General features: G+C 45.4%; 1 protein-coding gene across 7 annotated transcripts in view; it reads left to right on the top strand.

The window, feature by feature from the left end:
* The window catches only part of MTR (5-methyltetrahydrofolate-homocysteine methyltransferase), a 113,600-nt gene that overhangs the window by 72,143 nt on the left and 23,957 nt on the right, over positions 1-17,500 (top strand). For all 7 annotated transcript variants that reach the window (XR_004626101.1, XR_004626102.1, XM_019809303.2 and 4 more), the window contains exons 19-24: positions 2,915-3,004; positions 4,295-4,447; positions 6,626-6,733; positions 7,860-7,960; positions 13,743-13,810; positions 14,385-14,505. Coding sequence is in view for 5 of the 7 variants with exons in the window: in XM_019809303.2 (XP_019664862.2) it covers positions 2,915-3,004; positions 4,295-4,447; positions 6,626-6,733; positions 7,860-7,960; positions 13,743-13,810; positions 14,385-14,505 (641 nt within the window). In the remaining 2 variants the exon portion in view is untranslated. The remainder of the gene's footprint in view (positions 1-2,914; positions 3,005-4,294; positions 4,448-6,625; positions 6,734-7,859; positions 7,961-13,742; positions 13,811-14,384; positions 14,506-17,500) is intronic.

Below are 17,500 nucleotides of genomic sequence, written 5' to 3'. Positions count from 1 at the left end.
TTTCCTCATTGCCACTGGAGGTCATGTTCTTTTTTGTCTTCGTCTCGAGCAGTTTGCTTCCCTCGATGCCCGCCCAGCTTTTCTGTTTGTCAGAAACAAAGCGCAGCTCTCACGCGGGGACGCTCTCACGCGGCAGCTGCTCTAGAGCGGTAGTGACAGAGACGGGGACCCAGGTGGACGCGGCGGGTGATGGGTCGGTGTGCTCGGTGGCCTCGTGCTTGATGAGCCTCCACGATGCGGCTGGCATGTGGTCCCACCTGTGCGGATTTTGTACTTAAATCGTGGAGAGCGTTCTCGTGAATAACTGGCTGGAAACCAAGCCGGGCTCCGCACACCGTGTCGTAGTCCTGAAGTAGCTGCTTTCCGATGTGCCGTGTGTCTTAAGTATTGATGTTCTAAAGCTCGGTTGTTGGGCCGGGTAGTTTCCATTCGTTGCAGCCCCCGACACTTGGCCTTCCCGGGACCCTCGGTAGCCACTGTTCACCGTCCCATAGGTCCTGACCGCTGCCCGCGCTGGAGGCGCTGCACACCGTGGCATCTTCCTGGGAACACACCAGCTCCTTTCTCCGAGAGCGTGTGGAACCCTGTCCTGTTTTCACTCCTCACACTCCGTCCCACCGGCAGCAATCGCCTGATGCCGTGGCTAGTGAGGCAGATGGTGCATCACACGTATCTAGTGAGAGGAATGTGAGCTTCAGGAGGACTTTTCTTTTTTCTTTTCTCTTCTCTTCTCTCCTCCCTCCTCCCTCCTTCCCCTCCCCTCTTTTTGGTTTTCTTTCTGCAGTGCCACACAGCTCCAGTTTGGTTTTTTCCTCCTCATGGCTGAACAGTATGACCTTGCATGTGTCTGCACCACATTTTCTGTATCTGTTCACGCACCCAGCACATTCAGGGTGCTCCCATGCCCGGCTACTGGCAATAATGCTGCCAATCGTTCTTTTAAGTCCCCCTCTTCAGTTTCTCTGTCTGGGGAGGAAGCCCTTGTGCCATCAGTCTTGCTGCTAGCGCCCCCGCCCTGCAGTTCTGCTGCGGGTTCTCCCGGATCCTCCCTTCCTTCTCTTCTAACATGTCGTCCTTTACATCCTTTACGTAACGTCTTATGCTTGTCGTCGTCTTTCCTTCCTGTCAGCACCATGGTGGTCCAGGCGGTGACTGTGGGCTGATATGGTCCCCTCCCCCTTCTGGGTGTTCTTAAAATGCTGCTTGGCTCTTCTAGCTTCAGAAGTTTGGATTTGGTCCTGCTCTTCTCCCAATCCCAAAATGCCTGGAAGGTTGAATCCAAACTCGATAGCATGGATTTCTGGTGCTCTGTGGCTTGGCCTCTACTACCCCGCATAAATGTGGCGCCAGAAAATCTGGTTTTGTTGGGCATGAAGTCACTCAGCTGATATTTACTGAGCCCTTGTTCTGTGCTATGCACTTCACTGAGCATAGAGGATCTAACCAATACGAGAGATGGGCCCCTCCAGGGCCGACAGTCCAGCGAGGTTTACGAAAATGCCAGAGGCAGCTGTAACCCAGCGGGGTTGGTGCTGAAATAGGGCGAGTGCAGGGCACTGTGAGAATGCACAGGAGGGCCGCGGAACCCAAAGGTAGAGGTAGGTGGTTGGGCAGGCATCCCAGGAGGTTCAGGTCAGGGGAGACGTGAAAGCTACATGGACTTAGCCAGGCGGGGCTCTGGTGTCGGAGTGCAGGGCTGCGGGTCCCTGCCAGGGCAGGGGCATTTGCATCTAGCCAGGGACCAGCATGGGGGTAGGTGCTGAGTAAGCGTGTGTCACATGAATGAATGTGGAGGCCCAGAGGTGACAGGGATGACAGAGTGTGAGGAACTGACATGTTAGGGATAGCTGAGTGTGCTGGGCATGGCAGAAGATGAAGCGATCAGAGAAAGCCAGGTCGGGGCGTCGCATGGCATGGAGACAGCCTTGGAAGGGAGTCCTTGGCACAGAAAGCTCATCTGTCCTGGGAGGAATAGGGCACTTATGATGACTTCTGTCATGTGGGGATGGTTTAATGAGATTTGCAGTTTGGGAAGGTCCGTCTGGTTACAGTGTAGAAGATACGCTGCAGACGGGGGAGGGGGTTCTGGGCTGCAGAGACCAGCCAGGGGCTGAGACCGTGAAAGTGTGGAAACGGGGCGGGGAGAAGTTTAGAGGACGTGCAGCCATTGGGACTTGGCGAGGAACCGAATGAGAGGAATGAATGAATGAGTATTAAAGAATGCTCCCTAGATTTTTGATTGGGGCGACTGATGCCACCAGGTGACGTGGAGAAAACAGATAAGGTCATGCAGTTCACCTGGGAGGCATGTTTTGTCCCTTTGTCGAGTCCATCCATGTCTTCGAAGTCTCTCTTCACTCTGTGATGATGACTCGTTGCTCCAAGTTCCCGGTCTAGTTTGTGTCCTGCAGTAGTCTATGTTATCTACTCATTCGGCCCTGGTAGGTGTCTTCTCTGGGGCCTTCCCCCCTGCACCTCCCTTAGGATGTGGCCAAGTCCTTGAGGGCGTTGGCCGTGTCCTGCAGCTCTTGGCTGCCCACCTCCCGGATGCTGTCTGACTCAGCCTGTCTTCTCTCTGCACATATTTATGGCTAACGATGCTCCTTGCGGAGGGTTCTGGAGGCCTGTCACATGTGGGGAAGAGCTTCTCTTACTGCCCTCGAAATCCTTCGTTTGAAGTTGTTACCTTGTAGGAAGGGAAGAACGGGGCCTAGCTGTGTCCTTCTCCTACAAGGTCAAATCCTGAAAGACCTCTCCTTGTCTCTCCTTCCTGCAAACAGTTGAGATCTTAATTCATTCTGGGTACTTGGCGAGGTGCTGGCAGTATATGAAAAGAATAAGGCCTAGTTTTTTGCTGCTATATAGTTCAGTGAGGGCCTGTTGTACCCATCTGTCTGTCCTAATTTCAACTCAGACGCATGGCAAAGGAGGGAAGAAAGTCATCCAGACTGATGAGTGGAGGAATGGCCCCATTGAAGAACGCCTGGAGTACGCCCTTGTGAAGGTGAGTTGTGGGAGCCCAGAGTGAGGTGAATGGGACAGCTGGAGGCGCCTCGTGCTTGCATCATGCTGTTGCTGGAGGGGAGAGTCCCTAGACCACCCCCGAGTGAGTGTGTCCCCCATCCCCCACCCTACCTCCAGCACGGTGGTCCTGTCTCTAAACTTTCTGGTTGTCACAATAGGGGGCGGGAGGTGTTCCTGGCATCCAGTGGCCAGGAATGCTGTGGACATTCTGTAGTGCACAGGATAGGCCCCACATGACAATTGTTCAGCCCAAATGTCCATAGTGCCAAGGTTGAGAAATGCTTTCCTAGACCAGGTTGCTGTCTTTTGATCAACAGGCAAGTCCTGGCTCTTCTGTTGATAATTGGATTTTTCTTTTAAGGTTTTATTTATTTATTTGTCAGAGTGATCTGAGAGTACAAGCACAAGTAGGGGGAGGGGCAGATGGAGCCGGAGAAGCAGACTCCCCGCTGAGCAGGGAGCCCTACACGGGGCTCGATCGCAGGACCCTGAGATTATGACCTGAGCCGAAGGCAGATGCTTCACTGACTGAGCCCCCAGGTGTCCCGATAATTGGAATTTTAGACAACATCGTCTCTTGGCTTCAGTGTCTTCATTTGTGGTCTGGAGAATTTCAGAGTCCTTTTTTTGGGGGGGGGGGCTCTCGAATTTAACTTTTAACTTCTTGAAGCTTTTGAGATTTACATATTTGAAGTTGTGGAATCAGTCAGCCATATCCAAGGGGCCTCGAACCGGGGACATGGGGGATTAGGGCTTGCTGTTTTAGGGCTTGATCAGTGAAGACTGGAGAAGTGCGAGGAGGCTTCATGGGTGTGAACTTCACCTCAGGGTCCTGCCCATTGTCCTTCCTCCCCCTGCCCTGGAGCTTCCTAGTGAAACGAGCTGAGCTGATTTCACGGCAGATCTTTGGTCATGTATACTCTGCTAAACCACTAGATGCAAAGTGTGTGAACTTCCTGGTCTTCCTTCTCTCACTGGTAACTCACTGTTACTGAGCACTTACGTTGTGTCAGCCCAGCCAGCTAAGCACTCTACATAGGGTGTTTCATATATTCCTCAAGGTAACCACTTAGGCAGGTACTGTGTGACATTTTAATTTAGGAAAACCGAGGCTTGATAAATTGCTTAGATTAGTGATAGGAGCCTAGATTTGAACCCACGCAGTCTGATTCCAAAACCTGTATCTTAAGCATTTCCATGATTCATTCTTTATGGCTATTTAGACTTAAGCCAATTTTTAATGTGATTTTTTTCCTAATTTTTTTTATAGGGTATCGAAAAATATATTATTGAGGACACTGAGGAAGCCAGGTTAAACCAGGAAAAATATCCCCGGCCTCTGAATATAATCGAAGGGCCTCTGATGAACGGCATGAAAGTTGTCGGTGACCTCTTTGGAGCTGGAAAAATGTTTCTACCTCAGGTTGGCAAAAGATTGGGGGGTGGGGTGGGGGAACGTTTACACAGCCGAGAGAAAAAGACTTTGTCTTTTAATAAATAGTAAGTTCGGGCATATTTCTCAAGTTTTGATTTTGGTAAGAGCTTGTGGACATTGGAGATTGGGTCATTTCTCTAAATGTGTTCAGGAATAGTGTCTGGAAGGTCCATCTTTAGGGTGAGGTGCAGGTTAGAGGTCATCTGGAAACTCGTAGCATTCTTTTCTTTTTTAAGATTTTATTTATTTATTTGACAGAGAGACAGCCAGCAAGAGAGGGAACACAGGCAGGGGGAGTAGGAGAGGAAGAAGCAGGCTGCCAGCAGAGCAGGGAGCCCGATGCAGGGCTTGATCCCAAGACCCTGGGATCATGACCTGAGCCGACGGCAGACGCTTAACGACTGAGCCACCCAGGCGTCCCAGAACTGGTAGCATTCTGATCACAGTTTTGATCTTGTGTCCCATCTCTTACTCCCAACACCCATCTGCTCTTCCCCCAAGTTACAATAAAATCCAAGGTGAATGTAAAGTTCATAGCATTAGCTTTTGGTTTGACCAGCCAGTATTCATCTTTAAGGATGCATGCTTTGAACAAATCATTCCCATTTAAAATAGTGATATACATTACATTTTATGTTTCAAGAAAGCCAGAACTCTCATTTTGATTTATAGAAGCTGCTGACCATTATCAGTGACCAAACTTTTCGTTGAGCCATCAGGGTTAGGACTGCGAGGTTAGGACTGTATTTTGTTTGTTTGTTTGTTTGTTTTTAAAGATTTTATTTATTTATTCGACAGAGATAGAGACAGCCAGCGAGAGAGGGAACACAAGCAGGGGGAGTGGGAGAGGAAGAAGCAGGCTCATAGCAGAGGAGCCTGATGTGGGGCTCGATCCCATAACGCCAGGTTCATGCCCTGAGCCGAAGGCAGATGCTTAACCGCTGTGCCACCCAGGCGCCCTGTTTCTGTTTTTTTATTACTCATTCTGTATTCAGTTAATTGCCCATTTCCTTTATAACATTCACCCCCTTTTTATAAAGCTTTATTGTTTTATAGTTAACATACAATGAAGTGCACATATTTAGAGGATACCATTTGATAAGTTTTAACACGTATGAGCCAGTGAAACTCTCCACACTCGAGATAAGGAACATGTCGTTGTCCTGTCCTCTTAATCTCCTCCAACCTGTGACAATTCCTCGGTCTTTGCTCTTCATGGTGTTGACTTATTTTCACTTTGCATTTTTAAGTTAACATTAGACATAGAGACAGTTTTCATATGTCGTTTGAAAAATGTCTTGTTATCCGTCCCACAACTTATTCCCCTCATGTTAGCGTTTTTACTTGACCCTCGCGCAGTTAGCAGAACCTGGAAATTAACATCGATATGATGCCATTAAAGAAGGACCTCATTCAGATTTCACCAGTTTCTCCACTGCTGTTTTCTTCTTACTCCAGGATCCCACGTTGCTTTTTTGTCCTGCCCTTCTCAGTACAGTAATTATGTAGACTGTCCCTCAGTTCGAGCTTGTCTGATGTTTGCTCGTTTTTCGGCAAGAATAAGAGAGATGCCGTGCCCTTCCCAGGGGATCGTATCAGAAGGCCCAGAATGTTGCTGCGTCTCGTTACTGGTTATAGGAACTCTGGTTGCTCGGTTCATGGTGTCTGCTAGGTTTCTGCACTGTGAATTTACTTGTAGGGAGAAACTTGGAGCCTGTGCACATATCCTGTTTCCCATCATACTTCTTACCGTATGTTGATGAATTTTGTAAAAGGCCCTATTCTTGCTTAAGCATGAGTCTTCATTATAAGTGGATTGTAATGCTCGGGATTGAGAAAAGAAGGCTGAGAGGGGGCTCATGGTGGAAAAGGATGCCTAGAACTCGGAGAAGTGATAGACGGCCTTCTAGGCTGAGAAATAATATTGTGTAGAAGTTCAGAAGACAGAAATCACAACATGTGGTGTTCCTAGCCTCATTCTCCTTGTTCATTGTCTTTCCCCACAAGGAACTCGTTCCTTATCCTGTCTGCTGTCAAAAGTGGACTCTACTGTGACTGACCCGAGGTCAAAGCTTGCATTCTTGATTTATGCTAAAATTCACAAGTGGCCATTAGCAAACCATTCAGGATTAAGTAAGGATGCCTGACTTCGTGTGTTTTCCCTAGGTTATAAAGTCAGCTCGAGTCATGAAGAAAGCTGTTGGCCACCTTATTCCCTTCATGGAGAAAGAAAGAGAAGAGAACAAAATGCATGCTGGCACAGAAGAAAAAGAGGCAAGTCATTTTGTCCAGGCCACTGGACCCTGTGAGGAATTGGCCTCAAAGACTTACTGGGGTGGGGTAGGGACCATGGGGCTTGGCTGTGCTTGTCATTGAAGATAAAATAGAGCAGTGATCTCTTTGACCCAGTATCAGAATACTCTGGGCTTTTCCTTTGAGTGTGGCTTTATGAATTTTTAATATGAACATAGTTTTTCAGACAGAGCCCATGATTTCAAACCAAAACCAGTTCGTTCGTTCACCTGCTGAGCATTTACAGAGCTCCTACTGTGTGCCAGGCACGGTGCTCCATGCCGTAGCTATAGAGCTCGGTTCCTGCCCTTGAGGTAATGGAGTGATGTTTGGCTTTGGAAGGTCTCTACTGATTTGTCTCTGTAGACTTGGTAATGTCCTTGGCACTGTGTCTGGATCCACTTTAATTCCTGTTGGCTGTACCACCAGAGTAAATGATGAAGCCTTGACCTTGTGTAGCTCCCAAGCTCAGCCAGCTTTGGCCTATAGGATTCTGAGTTTTTACATTGGTGTGAGTCTGTGAGTGGCTCCGACAGACGTAGAATCCCACTTGCCTTGCGTGCCTTTTTCTTTTATCTTTTTCTTTTTAAAAAATGATTTATTCATTCATTCGCTTGGGGAAAGGGGTGCCCACAGTGCATACATAGCACAGTGGTATTGAAGGGACAAAATATGACACGATGCCCCTGCCCCGGGCTGTTGAGATGCTGGTTCCAGTTGGGACGTATGCACTTGCCAGCTTCTCTCCCTGTTCCCTCGCTCTTGCCTTGCTGCTCACAATGAATATTTGTCAGACAGCGTTTTTGGACTTAAGAATGTGTTCTTCAGCTACGGGACTGTTTTGTAGTTGACCGTAACCTGTTCTTAGAGATGATGGAACCCCCGGTTGAAGCTCTCTGGGCTAACCAACTAGGCAGGCCTCCTTCAAATAGCTCGGGCTCACGGCTTTCTACTGGCAGAGCACGTGACATGGGTTCTGGGTCTGTTTTTGAGGTTGTCTCGGTTGTATGAAAGTGCTTTCCATGCCAGCACCTGTCTGGCTCTAGGGAAGTAGGCGATCTGCTCTGGGTGAGCACGGTGGTGCTCAGCTGTGTGGCTTACTCCCCAGGACCCCTACCAGGGCACCATTGTGTTGGCTACCGTGAAGGGCGACGTGCACGACATAGGCAAGAACATAGTTGGTGTGGTCCTTGGCTGCAATAACTTCAGGTAAGTTCAGACCCACCTCTTTCAACCCCTTTCTTATTTAAAAATTAAAGCATTAACAGGATGATTCTTTATTGGTCAGGAGGGGTAGGGTATGGCCGTGGATATTGTAGGTGGTTTTTAATTTCTGTTTCCTGACTGTGTTTTTTACATTTTCTATGTTGAACACACCTTTTCAAATGAAATAAGTTAATAATTAATCTGTGATTTGTTTGGTAAGGACAAAAAGAGCAGTAAAAGCTATTCCGGCAGGGTCAGAACAACCAAGAGGCTTCTTGAGAATTGACCTTGGGCCAAGGCTCTAATTACTAGGACACTGGGCTCCTGCCCATAGCCAGAAGCCTGGAGCATATTTTGTTCTGCTTCTCAGTAAACTGCCATGTTTCAGAACCAAGATCTTAAAAGACTTTGGCTAAATGGGGTTTTATAAGAAGGCTTTGACTGTACAATTCTCTCTTTCCTCTGCTTAGAACAGGACCATGAATCCCTCTTGGAAATAATGAAGCTAGATTTTGGAATGTTGTATAGAAGTAAAATCTGTTGCTGGTATATCTCATTATACTGAATACTCAGCCTTCAGTTATTTCCATGTGAGGATGACCTATCATAAGTGTGTGTTTTGCCCAGATTTCAACATATTTTTTATGATCAGAAGCCTAATATAACTAATGCCTTCTCTGGTCCATGTCCAGCCACCAGTCTTTTTGAGTCAGGGACTTCTTTCCAATGTGCTGTTTTCTCTGTGAAGCAGGGGCCATGGCAGCAGGGCAGCTGTGCCCCTCACAGGCGTCCCCCTGCTGTTCTGTGACAAGTACCGTCGAGCGCCTCCCTCCTGTCAACTTGGTTCACCATCTCTGCATTCGAGGCCAGTTCAGTGCAGGCAGGAAGCGCTCAGGAAGCCTGGAGGTGGAGGAGCCGTGTCAGGACGGCACCTTTTTGCCTCTGTCTTCACAGGTGTTCCTATTTGCTGCCTGCTCACTGTCCAAACTTAGCACCCTCTTCTAGTCCTGGAAATGAGGACTACTGTTCTTGGAGTGGATTTATTATTTTTTAAATGATATGTATATTGGAGATACAGTGGAGGTTGTTGAAATGAGATTTCACCCATAGAATAAGTTTTTGAATAAGGTGCTTGCTTTCTGAAATCTATGAGACATCTCTGCTCTTGTCTCACCTTTTCAGATCCCATGTGGACTTCTGTTTGCATTCATTGAAATTAATTAAAATTGAATTCAGCTCATAAATGTTTATAGATCATCTCCTACACACCACACATTGTACTAGCGACACCAAAAAGGTTTAGTTGACATTTCTCAAGAATTCAAGGAATTTACTGTTTATAAGGCTAAATAGCCAGGTTACATAGTCAGCCATGATCATGGGACAGAAACTGTTGAAAAAAGCAGTTTGTAGGTAAACTTCCTAAAACAATTCTTGAGATATTATTGTCATGTGTTTATAATTTTTTATTTTGAAAAATGGGTGAGTAGCCAAGAGAGGCACACTAGGAATGTTTTTTCCTCCAGTAGAGACATTGTAAGAGGCCAGGGTACTCCTAGCGCTGAAGTCAGCATTTGTGAAAGCCTGCTTTTTAAACCCAAGGCTTTCTTCCAGCAGACCCAGTCCCCCGTCTTGTGCATTGAAAGTCTGCTTATCTTTGCTCATAAGTCTAACTGGAGAAATGTCTTCTGGTGAAACTGTAATTATTCCTTCTATAAAAACTTAAGTGAGTGTGCAAACTTTTTCTACCCTGTCAAACACCCTTTTGGGTCTTGTGTCTCCTAACACATGGCCCCCCGGTCAGTTTAATTTTATGGTGTCAGCTAGTAGACAAGTGCCCCGAAAGTCTACCTTATGTAGTTAAACGTATACTTTTGCTGAGCATCAGGGTTCTAGGCTGGATCTGGGATGAACCACTCAGCTAGTGAGTTTGTCTGGCAAAAACCATCCAGTACCAGATCCTAATGCAAGTTTCTAGTTCCTGGCTCTTTGTCATTGATGCAGAAAATCTCGTAAAATGGTAAGAACTTTCTTCTTTGTGAAGGAAAAAGAAGTAAAGGGTACTGAAGATGATAGTCCTGTCTAGACAGAGAACATTTTCATGGGGATGACGCATTAGACTCTATGTTACAATAGAATGTATAAATTTGAGAATTTGAGCAGACTTCAGGGATGTATCCACCGAGAGTCTACTAATACCTTACATCTGTTTACCACCTCACAAATTAGATAGTGCTTTCACATCACTGATTTTTTTTCTGTCATCTTTTCCTGATGTTTTTCTTTTCCTTTCTTTTCTTTCATCCTTCTTTTCTTTTTATGGTTTTGATCCTGCTCTGCCTGCCTCAGTTACTGTGTTTCTCACTCTACAGAGAAGGATACTGAGGCTTCGAGAAGTCAGGTGGTGTCTTCATGGTCACACTGCCAGCAGGGGCCAGGCCCGGGCTCAGGGCTTCAGATTCCAGAAGTCAGGACCCCGTGGTCTGTCAGTTTATCTTCCAGTAGTGAGTCTAGTTAGAAAATTAAACAACTTTAACTGTACTGTTGAATGTTGATATTCCAGTTAAATTCCTCTTACGTAATTTAAAATATTCAAAAATGCTTTTTGATTAGGTAGTACATGAAAACAGATTTTAGATATACTCCTTACTCATTACATAGAAAATCAGATTTTTCCCCACTTAGTAGGTGTTGCACACTGTTTAATTGTGTATGAAAAAGTGGGATATGTCAAAAGAAATTTTAAAATTAGATACCCTATATCTAGTACTTTAAAAGTACGGATCTGGTGAAACGTAACAGAGGCCTGTTTATATTTTAACCGGTGGTTGCTAATCTAGTGTGTAGTCTGAGTAAAAATGAAGCAGCGTGCGGCTGTGAGTGCTCAGCTGTACCGAGTCTCACCACGCGTGCTCACTCGATCATCGCTCCTGGGCTTTCAGCCTGACGTGGGGCGGGGGGGGGGGGCATGGTTTTTCAGCTTTACCGAGATGTCGCTGACCTACAGCGTCCTGTAAATTGAAGGTGTGCGATGCACTGGTTTGATACGCTTCATATGGCAGTGTGATCGCTGACACCACCATCGCGTCACAAAATTATCATTTCTTTTTTGTGGTGAGAACATTTTCTCCACGTCTTGGCCAACACTTGTCACCACTTTTCTTTTTGGTAGCAGCCGTTCTAACAGGTTTGAGGTGAATCTCGTTACGGGCTTGGTTGGCATTTCCCTGATGCTTAGTGATGCCGGGCATCTTCTCATGCACGTGTTGGTCTTTTATGTCTTCCCTGGAGAATTAGCTATTCAGTTTCTCTGCCCAACTTATCATACTTGAAAGGGAGACTTTCCAGAATTTATTTATTTATTTTTTTAAAGGAGAAATGGAAACAGACCCTATCAGCTTGGCTTAGTGGCACATTGGAAACGGTCCATGGGGACTGCAGAGTGGTAGGGTACTGCCATCTGGTGGTAGCATCTGTGAATTGCAGGATCAGAAACGAAATTCTTTGTTCAGTTCACTCCCAAAGACCGCAAATAAGAGGCACCCTGCAAGGTTGCAGATGCATGGCTCTGATTTTCCTTCTTCCAGAGAGTAAAAGAAGCTTTACTTATTACAGTACTTTTTAAATTGCATGCATTCTTAGGTAATATTGGATGCCTTCGCTAAAGCAGTGAGTGCAGCTTACATTTTTTTCTGAATTAAAAGCCCAAATTAAATGCTTGCATTTACAGCTGTTATAAGCACTTTAGAAAGATGATTTTAAAATCAGCATTTTCCCGTAACATTTATTTTTATTCTCTTTAATCTCTCATGTGGCATAATATAAGAACGTGTATAAGAAGAGGCCTGCAGACATGGGGCATAGAGCTCGAGGTGAAGAAGGGAAAACATAGGGGAATGGAGAATGGAGGTGTGGGGGGAAAAGGACGAGGCCTTGATGATGAGGTACAGCGGCAAGGGGCGGTGGGAAGCGGGGTGGTGGGAAGCAGGGCAGCAGCCATAGAAGGCAGGGGTAGGTTTGTAACCCATGCCCTCTCCTCCAAGCTTCAGGTCCTTCCTGCAGCCGAAGTTCCCCAGGGCTGGCTGGTTCCTCATTCTGGACCTTAGTGCTAGTCCCTTCCTGGCCTGCCCTCTGTTGTCCTTCATCTAGCTGATATCTACTTACTCTTTCAAAATTCAGCTCGGGTATCGCCCTCCTGGGATGCTTCAAGCCCCATTTGGATAGCTAAAGAAATCTCAAATTTAGGTCAGCCGACTGAGTGACCAACTCTTGGCTTTGGCTCAGGTCATGATCTCAGGGTCATGAGAGCGAACCTGACGTTGGGCACTGTGCTGGGCATGGAGCCTGCTTAAAATTCTCTCTCTCTGCCATCCCCCCCATCCCAAATCACTCTCCCTCTTAAGAAAGAAAGAAAGAAAAAGAGGAATGGAGGGAAGGAGGGAAGAAGCAAGGAAGGAAGGAATTTCAAACTTAGTATTTTGAAAATTGATCTAGTTGTGGCCATTAAGATGTTCCCCCTCCCCCTCTGACCTCTCTGCCTGTTTCCTCCTTCCCCCATTTCTGTCTCCAGGTCTCCTTAACTGTTCTCAAACGAAGCCAGCATGCATAGATGTTCCTGAAAGACACATTGCTTAAAACAAGAAAAAGAAATGAGAGCCAAGTTGATTCTTAATATCATACTGACGATTTTTAATGCAATTTTAAAAATATATAAAATGGAAATGTATGCCTTTTTGTTTTGATTTAAAGGCAATATGCTAAATAATTGAATTTAAGTTAAAAAATAAAGGCAGTATACTATTTTGCTTAGTTTTATATGCAACAGTCTGTATTTAGTCATAGTTTAACAAAAGATCCAATTACCAGATTTTTTCAATATGCTAAAAACATAAATACAGGTGGTGTCCTCTGACTCTTGTAACCTGTGGCACTGCAGCATTTCCTCTACCAGGTTAATGCTAACATGCTGAATATGGTTACCGTTGATTTGAAATTGTCTTGGTTTTTACTGGGAAAGTCTGTATGTGCTGGTTTATTTTTTTAAAAAATGTTAAGTGACACGGGAGCAAGCTAAAAAGTCAGTTTCAAACGTATGCAGCAGGAAGCAAAGCTCCCCCCTGCCTGGCATCCACAGTTCCCAGATGATACTGTGTCAAGCACTAGTTCCTAAGCACTGATTTTTCGGATGTAAAATTATTTTGCCTATTTTAATGACATTATGAAAGAAGTGAAAATGAATGCTGTGAAATGCTTACTCATGATAAATTGTAAAAATGACTGGCGTGTGGGTGCTTTCTCCATCTTGACGATGGGCGAAGGGGGAATTGTTACTGAATGATCCGTTTCTATTTGGGGTGACGACAGGGTATTGAACACAGTGGCGATGGTTGTACAACATTGGGACTGACTGTAGTTCGTGCCACTGGACTGTAAACGTACTGGTTAACAGGGCAAACAATATTTTACATATTTTACCAGAGCTTAAAAAATAATAATGTCATATGCAGAAAATGATTGAATCATGCACTTTGAATAGGTGAATTTTATGCTGGGTGAATTCTGTATCAATAAAGCTGCTTTAAAAATCGTAGCATAGCACCTGGCATATGGCAAGTACGTAATAAATGGTCATTGTAGTTGTGATGATTGTCGTTACTTAGGGAACATGTCGCCGTGACTCCAGCTGACATTAGAGGAGTGTTTGGGCTGAGTGAAAAATGTTCATCTCGGCTTTGTCTCTGATGGGTTCTCATTAATTTCCTCACATCTCCTTTCCATCCCTCAGAGTTATTGATTTAGGGGTCATGACTCCCTGTGACAAGATCCTGAAAGCTGCTCTTGACCACAAAGCAGGTACTGTGCACCTGTGCAGGGCTTTCCACTGGCTGTGCTCACCCCCAGGGGGTGGCTGGCGGTAGGCGGTGACGCCCCAGCCCACGTGGGATCGCTGGGGCGTTCAGATAGTCAGGTGCCAGCTCCTGCATGGGGAGCTTGCACTGTCATTTGTACTGGGGGTTGAATCGGTGAATAGGTAACCGTGAAACTCCCCCTAGCTCCGAAGATGGGGCATGGGAACAGGATTCTTATTACAAGGTCATACTCGATATTTCTCTGTGTATCGTCGTTTTTATGTTTCTTCAGACACTGTGAAACATTCAAGTCTGGGAGATCATAAACAATGTATTTTATTTGCATGGCTTCCCCAAACTGTGGCAAGCATGTTATTGCACCTTGAAGCTACAATCATATTTACTACCAGAAGCAAATAAATTGAAACTCCCCAGAAAAGATGTCCTAGAATTAGAAGTTGGAAATTCATATGAGGTCTTCTGCTCTTTATTACAAAGGTTTTAAAGTGAGTCTTGCATACTTTTCCACTTTCTCTCATTCTCCTTCTCACTCTCTTTTTTCTTTTTTGAAATAATAGATATAATTGGCCTATCAGGACTCATCACTCCTTCCCTGGATGAAATGATTTTTGTTGCCAAGGAAATGGAGAGATTGGCTATAAAGATTCCACTGTTGATCGGAGGAGCAACCACATCCAGGTCAGTCATGCTAATGAACGATTTGCTTTCCTTTAAGTTCATTTAAATGCCAGTGTTTAAAAACAGTGATAAAAACTGTGTTGTGCTCCTTCTGTATACGCACCTGAGCGTTCAGCCTTCCCCTGGACAAGAGCCAGCGTGCTTTTGGAGCACGGTCTAGGAAACTCCTTTGTGATCTCCCCACCCTTTGCCTTTTTTTGTATTTCTTTGGCTTGTCATTGTCCTTTACTTAATCCTCTCACCTCCTATTTGGTTCCTGAGGTTTCTGATAAACACTCCTCTTGAAAGCAAACCAAGTGGAGAAAGGTGTGTCCTTTGGCCTGAAGATGCTGCTTGGATTGTAGCCCACTCTCTGGAAGCAGGTGTCTGATGAATTACACGCTCCCTTGAAGAAACTCCAGCTTTGTAATAGTTGAGGCAGGAGGCCAAGCTAGCAAGAATGAACCAAAAGATCACCTAGGAAGTTGTTTTTGAAAGGGGGAACCTTTTGAGAAATTTTCGGTTAAGCAGTTTAAAGAGGAGAAAGTTTTAAGTTGGTTACATGACCATTATTCAGTTTGTCAGATTTTTCCTGGGGTCATGATCCTAATGATATGAGAAATATATTAATTATGGGTACTATTAGACTTTTTCTGACATATTCCTTTTGCCTCATGTCATTTACTTTGGCAGGGAAAAATGCCCAGGCAGAACATTGAACTTGATGATCCTGTCAGCATGCAGTTTGTTTTTCTGATACAGAAATACAATAGAAGTCCAGTCAAAGATATTCCAAAGTTCCTTTCACACTAGAAACATTAAGCCGTTTGTATTAATCAGGTTTTCCAGAGAAACAGCAGTCGGGTGTGTGTGTGTGTGTATGGAGTAATGCGCTTCACTCAGAGTCTCCTGATTTAAATGTTGATCACGTATAAAAAATACCTTCACAGAAGCATCGAGATTGGTGTATGACCAAAACCTAGATCCCATGGTGTGGCCGCATTGACACATAAAATGAACCATCATCCCATTTATAATCTGAATGGATCGCTTTCACAAGAGTAACAGTGTTACATGTCGTTTATTCACACGTTTCATACTTGAAGGACTCCATAATGGGGCTGTTGTTGCTCACCTTACAGCTGAGTTTGTTTTCCACCCAGGACTTACCCACTAGGGTATGGGTCAGATTATTCTCCAGGGACCTGACCACCCATCGAGAACTGGGGTTTCAGTGAGCAGGGTCTTGGGTAATTGATGACCTTAATGTGACTAGTCATCAGCTTAGAAAGAGAATGATCAGAGAATTTACAGACTGTTGTGAAGATGAAATACCTTTTACGATCACGGTTGTAAAACAGAATAAATAGATGGGATGCTGGTTTCTGAGTAACCCACTTCATAAGGCAGGACACCACACTGAGAAGTTCAACATCAGGAAGCCACGTATTGCGCTGATGAAAATTGGAACATTACCAATGGTCCATTCTGTTAGATCTCTTACCAAGTAAGGGTCACCAGATTGAAGAGGATTTTACAAAAACATTCAGAAGCAACATAACTAGCTTCCCAAGATATACCATATGCAAAATTATGCCTCCTAACAGTTAGAACCTGGTCTATCAAGTTAGAACTAAGCAGGTCAGAAGTCACCCCGTCTCCATGCTCCTGCAAAACTTCTGTTCTCACGGGCTGGGAAATGGTGATGTGATCCTCCCTGAAGATGGAAATCTGGGTCCCACGACTTTGCGAAGTTCCTTTATTTTTTATTTTTATTTTTTTAAAGATTTTATTTATTTATTTGACAGAGAGACAGCCAGCGAGAGAGGGAACACAAGCTGGGGGAGTGGGAGAGGAAGCAGCAGGCTCCCAGCGGAGGAGCCTGATGTGGGGCTCGATCCCAGAACGCCGGGATCACGCCCTGAGCCGAAGGCAGACTCTTAACGACTGCACCACCCAGGCGCCCCTCACCAAGTTCCTTTAGTTCTCCAGGGCCTTGTTTCTGTATGAGCTCTGCCTTTCTCGTGCTGGTTTCTTCTTGCCTCTTGCAGTTTCTGGGAAATTAATTGGAAAATAAAAGCCAGTTGCCAGATACATGTTCCCTCTCCGTCGTTCTGCTAGAACAGCCCTTGCAGGGTAGATTCCTGTGCGATCTCTAAGAACCTCAGCGTAAAACTTCCCCGTGCTGACTCCATTCTAACGTAGTGACAGTGGGTGAGGCCTCGCTTCTTGCTTAATCAAGCCCTCTTCTTTAAGGAAGTCTTTTTCCTGAAATACAAGCATCATACAGAAAAGTGCACCGGTCAGAGATCTACAACTCGATGAAGTTTTACAAAAATGAAGCCCGTCCAGAACCACCTCTAGATCAAGAAATGAACATTAATGGCACTCTGGGCGCTTGGCTGGGTTCCCCCACCTGGTCGTCCTTCATGGCAAAATGACCACTGTGCTGTCTCCTGTCACCGTGGGACGCTTTTGGCTGCGTTTCAGCTTCACAGACATGGGCTCTTGCTGCATGTGTCCCTTTGCGTCCGGCTTATTTTGTGCACCGGTACGCCTGCAGGGCCCAGGTGGTGGCTATGTATATAGAGGTGGCTTTTCCGCTGTGGTGTATATTATATTCCGTCGTATGATACGCTATGGCTTAGTTATTCAGGCCACTGCTGGTGCACGTTGGGTGTTCCCAGTTTGGGGCTGTTTGGCGGAATGCTGCCGTGTTGGTATTTCTGCCCTGAAGCAAACTTGCTGGGTCCTGTGCATACGATCATCAGCATCAGACATTGCTGGGTAGTTTTCCAAAGTGATTGTATTAGTTGACACTCCCACCAGCAATTACAAGAGTTCCAGTTATTCCACACCCTCTTCAGTTTTATCCACGTTAGTAGGTATGTAATAGTGTCTTGGTGTGGTTTTCATTTGTATTTCTCTGCTGACTAATGATGGTGACGACCTTTTCATGTGTGTGTTGACCATTTTTGGATATGCTTTCTTTTTTTTTTTTTTTTTTTTTTAAATT

This window comes from Ailuropoda melanoleuca, chromosome 6, assembly GCF_002007445.2.
Source record: "Ailuropoda melanoleuca isolate Jingjing chromosome 6, ASM200744v2, whole genome shotgun sequence".
In the NCBI taxonomy this organism is placed as follows: domain Eukaryota; kingdom Metazoa; phylum Chordata; class Mammalia; order Carnivora; family Ursidae; genus Ailuropoda; species Ailuropoda melanoleuca.
Note: the sequence above shows the minus strand (reverse complement) of the source record. Positions and strands in the feature narration are given on the sequence as shown.